Consider the following 6305-nt stretch of genomic DNA (forward strand, 5'->3'; position numbering starts at 1 on the left):
TGTCAAGTCAAAAATGCCATTTAGATTTCGCATATGAAACAGCTACAGTATAGCTTACAAAGGCATAAACATACCTAATACATAAATACTGCTTTATCCTTTAGATAGTCAAAAGTCAGAAGGAACTGCATGGTTTGCAAGGTACTGTGACTTATGAGTGATCATTAAAACCCACTAAGTAATTCAAGTATGGTAATACAAAGGCAGGTAATTAAATGCACCAATATCACTCTAAAATCAAAGGCATAAAAATAAAGGCTGAGGCTGGGCCCAGTGGCTCACGCCTGTAATCCCAGCATCTTGGGAGGTTGAGGCGGGTGGATCACCCAAGGTCAGGAGTTCGAGACCAGCTTGGCCAACATGGTGAAACCAGTCTCTAAAAAATAAAAATAAATAAAGGCTGAAAACTTTGTGTTTCTCCATCTTTCATTTACATGGCTAGATATCAGAATCTTACTTTAGAAGATATACAGTTATTATATATGATATCCCCAGATGGTAATTTTCAGAAACTACAAAAAGTGTCAAGATCCATAGTTTGCTTCATCAAATGCTTTTCTAGCTCGTTTCAATTCTTCATTCATAGTAAGCAAATCTTTAACCCTGGCGAACTTCCTTGGGTCCTTTCGAATCAAAAAGACGATATCTTCAACTTGTACTCGACCTTGTCTTCCAATGGACATTGCCTTGTGAGTCATTTCAGTGATAAACTCTATGACAAGATCTTCAAGAATATCCACTGACTCAGTATAAGGATTCTGGTCATCCCCAAAGCCATACATCATACATCGCAATTCTTTAGAAAAAAGTCTCTTTCTTTTACCCTGTCCACCTTCTGCACCTCCTCCAATTTCTTCATTTTCTTCCTCAAAGGTAGGGTCCTCTTCCTCATCTGCCATCCCACTATAAGTCCCTTTTTATTAGTAATTACTTTTAATGTAAATGGTTAAAAGAGATTAGCAGGATTTTTCTTTAATGATTCAACTATACTCTCTCTACAAGAGACTCATCTTAGGTCTAAAAACACAAAATAGATTGAAAGTGTTGACATATGCTGCACCCTGAATGAACCTTGAGGGTATTATGCTAAGTGAAATGAACTAGTCACAAAAAGAAGAAATACTTTATGATACCACTTACATAAGAAACTTCAATCAATCACATTCATAGAGACAGACAGTAGAACAGTGAGTGCCAGAGGGCAGCTGGAAGGGGATAGAGAAAATAAGGCGCTATTGTGTAATGAGTATACATTTTATTTTTAGAAAAACAAAAATGTTATGGAGGTGGATGGTGCTGATGGTTGCACAACATTATGATTGCATTTAATATCATTGAACTATACACTTAAAATGGCTAAGATGGTAAATTTTGTTACCTGTATTTTACTACAATAAATTAAAATTGGAGGAATAAAAAGAGAAAGAGAAAAAAACAACAACGTTCTAACTCCAAGGCATCTGATAGGCCTCTTAATTATGGGAAGGTTAGCTTTTTTTGTCCTATTCAGACCTTCGACTGATTGGATGAAGTCCATCCACAACAATCAGAGAGAACAATCTGCTTTACTCAAAGGTGCCCAATTTAAATATTAATCTCATTCAGAAACACCTCAGAAGTCACACCCAGAATAATATTTGACCAAATCTGGACATGATGTAGCCATAAAATTAACCATCACTGTTCAAGGAAGGATGGATAGATAGATAGAGAGACAGATAAAGTGTAAGGTTTAGATAGGCTTTATCTATTGCAACATAATTTTTAGTTGTGGGCTTGAATATTTTTCTTGCAGTGACCTTCACCTATATTCTCCTGGCTTTTGTCCCTGTTCTTTCTACCTTCAGCTGTGCTACTGCAGGAAACCTTGCTCTGCAGCTCAGCTCCTGGCGGTGTCTTACAGAAGCTCCAGAAAGAAATCAGTGTCCTTAGGGGAGCAGGTTTGAATAGGATACATTTATTTAGGTCAACTTTTGAATCATTGTGAATATCCTCCACAGGCAGGATTCAGCCAGCAAGGTCATGGGCATGTATTTCTGAGGTCTGCCTGTAACTGAAAAGTTTTATGTTACATAGAAAAAAAAGAAGGGGAGAGTAATAATAAGTGTCAGTTAAAAGAGATTATTTTGCTTGCTTGTTTTTTTTTAACAAAGTCAGATGAATCTCCCTAAAACAAGTCAAAGAGGCTTTAAATTTGAACTTTCAAAAAAAAACCAGAAGAGACTAAGAGGCTCAGGGCATCTGTGATAAAGTCACAATGGACAGCTGTCTGGCTTTTAAAATAATCAGTACTGTGGATGGCAAGCAAATAAATCCAAATTCACAAGTTAATTATTATATAACCAGTGATTTCCCTTAATCTTTTAAGCTTTAGTTACCTTGAGTATAAAATGAGCATGATAATATTCAGTGAAATTTTTCTGAGGATAAAATAATATCAGTGCATGAAATGATACTACACAGTGACTAGCACATAGTAATGCTATTTGGCCCTCTTTTGCTTAAAATAAATTGAGGATGATAGTAATATCATAAATAACTGAAGATATATTGATTTGTTTCAATAACCATGCAAACTCATCAAATAAGTGACTACATTCACAGATCTATAGAGACCATTCTTTCATCTCTAGAACACTGGGTGGAATGGAAAATTAATTCATGAATTAATTCCAACCAAAGTTAAAAACAGGTTGTAAATAAATACATCCATAATAGGTTAAATAGCCAGTAACATTCAGTGTTTTTATCCCTATTTCTTAACCTTAACATAAATTATATACCACAAAATAAAAAATATGAGAACACATAAGTGATTATTGTTCTTAGTATTGAGAAATCTATGATCTAAGTGAGAATAATAATATATTCTGTCAATTAACTCATTTGAGCATTATTCTAAAAAAGTTTTTTCTTGAATTCTTACTCATAACCTTCACAATGTGCATTGCATGTGAACTATGTTTAATATTTATTTGAATATCAAATGCATTCAAAAGACATTTGGAATGGAAAAACAATATTTATCCCATAAAAGCATGAGGGGATACAGTCTCATAAAAAAACTATTTTCTGCATAATATATCCTTAGGTAAGACTTAGAGCTTATATATTTCTTTCTTGATATATATTATTAAGTGCTCTTCTCAAAGGAAACAGATTTGAGATTAAAGTCCAGAGAAGAATATATTTAAAATAGGTTATTTTTCGAAATCATTAAATTTGAATAGGGGATATTTAGTAAGAGAGGAAAAAGTCAACATAAGTATGTAGTTTCATGCACTTTCAGAGAAGTATTTTAAGAAGTTTTCTTAGTTATATTTTAGTATTTGACTGTTCAGTGTCATAAAATTAATAAATATCAGAGCAGATATTTCTGCACTATTTTCAATGTTTATGTACTCCCAATCTTGAGTAGGTTTTTATGTCTCTGAATATATATAATTCAATGAAAATATTTTAAAATACAAAATTAAATATATGCAATTGTAAAATATTGGAAATTCACACAGGGTTAGTTTATATTAGGCAGAAAAAAAGGGGAAAGGTAATAATGAGTGTCAGTTAGTTAGAAAATGCTAAAATTTATATTTATTCTGTAATAAATCATGGTTTTGTTCTTAAGAAACTTTTATAATAATAGAGTGAGACTTTTTTCTTTTAATGAGTAAGTTGTTTTGGAGACTACTATAGTTTGGAATCATAACCCTTCACTTACTTTTATTCCTGACATACATTTAAATAACACAAATGGCTTATTAGTTCTAAATGAATAGTTAGGAAACTCAAACATCACTGAACAAATGCAGCTTTATGTTATCTCTATCAGCTGACATAGCTTCTAAAACCTGAATAGCAAAATTATTCCTCACTGAGAAAAAAAATAAAGAACCTTAAATCCCATTAGTTGATTTAGTTAATAAATACATGCAAACATAATTGCAGGTATAAAAGTTTAATAACTATTATAAAACTTTAAAAGTGAAACAGGATCATAGATAAAACAAAGTTATGCATCATACTGAATAGGCAATAGTTGAAAGCATTTCCCCTAAAAACTTGAAGGAGGAAAGAATGCCCACTTTTACTATTTCTATTTAATATATTATTTGAAGTCCTAGCCAGAGTAATCAGGCAAAAGAAAGAAATAAAAGGCATCAAAATTGGAAAAGAGAAAGTCAAATTATCTCTGTTTGCAAATGATATGATCTTATATCTAGAAAAACCTAAAGATTCTACAAAAATCTTTTAGATTTAATCAAGGAATTTAGTAAGGTTTTAGAAGACAAAATCAATAAACCAAACTCACTAGTGTTTTTATACATCAATAATGATCTAGCTGAGAACCAATTCAAGAAGGCACTACCATTTACAATAGTAACAAAAAATACCTAAGAATATATTTAATCAAGGACATTAACAATCCCTACAAGAATAACTACAAAACGCGAATGAAAAAAAAATTATATATGACATAAATAATTGAAAAGACATCCCATGCTCATGGATTAGAAAAAATAATATCATTAAAATGACCATATTGCCCCAAACAATCTACAGATTCAGTGCAAATAAATCTATCAAAATACTAATCTCATTTTTTACAGAATTGAAAAAAAAATCTAAAATTCATATGGAACCAAAAAACAGCCCAAATAGCAAAAGTAGTACTTAGCAAAAAGAAAAAAAAAAAAAAAGCTGATGATATCACATTATCTGACCTTGGATACTACTAAAAGGCTATTGTGATCAAAACATCATGGTACAGGTATAAAAATATACAGGTAGATTAATGGACCACAGTAGATAACCAAGAAATAAAATCGCATATCTATATCCAACTGATCTTTGATGAAATAAACAAGAACATACACTGGAGAAAGGACACCCTTTTAATAAATGGTGCAGGGAAAATTGGGTTACCAGATGCAGAAAAATTAATTCGGACCCCTATCTCTCACCATATGCAAAAATCAACTCAAGATAGTTTAAAGATTTAAATATAAGACCTGAAACTATAAAAATACTGGGATAAAACCTGGGAAAAGAACTCTTCTGGACATTGGTTTAGGCAAAGAATGCATGACTGGGACATCAAAAGCACAAGCAAGATAAACAAATATAGACATATGAGACTTAATTAAACTTAAAATATTTTCTGCATATCAAAAAAATAATCAACAGATTGAACAGAAAACCTGCAGAATAAGAGAACATATTCACAAACTATGCATCTGATAGAGGATTAATATCCAGAATTTACAAGGAACTCAAACAACTCAACAACAACAAAATAATAATCCCATTAAAAAATAGACCAAAGAACATGAAAAGACATTTCACAAAATAAGACATAAAATGACCAATAAGCACATAAAAAATGTTCAACATCACTAATCATCAGAGAAATTAAAATCAAAACCATAATAAGTATCATCTTATGTCAGACTGGTTATGATTAAAAAGACAAAAATGACAGATGTTTATGGGGATAGAAAGAAAAGGGAACTCTTATACACTATTGATGGAAATGTAAATTGGTACAACCTCTGTGAAAATAGTATGGACATTTCTCAATGAACTAGCATAAAACTACCATTTGATCCAGCAATCCTACTGCTGGGTATCTACACAAAGAAAAAAAAAATCATTGTATCTAAAACATATAGCATTTGTATGTTTATTACAACACTATTGGCAATACTAAAGATATTCATCAACCAAAGTGTATTTCCCCATTTCTCCTATTATATTATAAGCACAAACCACTCCAAGTACTCTATGTGCAAGATGTTCAAATAGTGTGCCCTGACTTGCATGGGACTCTCTTTTCTATCAATTATATACCCCTCCTTTTTCTTTCATTCTTTCTTTTTAAAAAACCTTTAAGATGAGATGTACTCTTTTAATGAATTTTTAAGTGTACAATACAGTATTGTTAATTGTAGTCTCAGTATTGTACAGTACATCACTAGACTTTATTCATCTTGCATAACTAAAACTTCATATCACGTGAATAGCAACTTTATCATTTTAAAATATAAGTTAGTCTGACCCTAGAATATTTAAAAGTGGGGTATTTTTGGTCAAATCTGATAGTCTAAATAACGATGTTTTGAAGAATTTCTTTAAGTGTATTGGCAGTTGTGATGGGGTCAGAGAATTATGTATCCAACAATAAAGTTCTATTTTAGTAAATGTTACTTTGTTGCTATTGATGAAAAATAATTAAGACATGAGGGAAAAATCAAAAATACAAAGTATATATAGTGGAGTATGTCATCTAACAACAGATACACCCAAAG

General features: G+C 31.5%; 1 protein-coding gene across 1 annotated transcript; it reads right to left on the reverse strand.

Moving 5' to 3' along the window:
- Positions 1–375: 375 nt before the first annotated feature.
- Positions 376–899, reverse strand: LOC105724162 (transcription initiation factor TFIID subunit 13). The gene has a single exon (XM_012462526.3). It carries the CDS (start codon positions 897–899, stop codon positions 525–527), a length of 375 nt encoding a protein of 124 aa, XP_012317949.1. The 3' UTR covers positions 376–524.
- Between the last annotated feature and the right edge of the window lie 5406 nt (positions 900–6305).

This window comes from Aotus nancymaae, unplaced genomic scaffold (genome assembly GCF_030222135.1).
Source record: "Aotus nancymaae isolate 86718 unplaced genomic scaffold, 86718_ANA_hifiasm-v0.15.2.pri h1tg000030l, whole genome shotgun sequence".
In the NCBI taxonomy this organism is placed as follows: Eukaryota; Metazoa; Chordata; class Mammalia; order Primates; family Aotidae; genus Aotus; species Aotus nancymaae.

Excerpts from the sequence above, each read along its gene's own strand:
- LOC105724162 (XM_012462526.3), bottom strand. The coding sequence starts at position 899 with ATGGCAGATGAGGAAGAGGACCCTACCTTTGAGGAAGAAAATGAAGAA.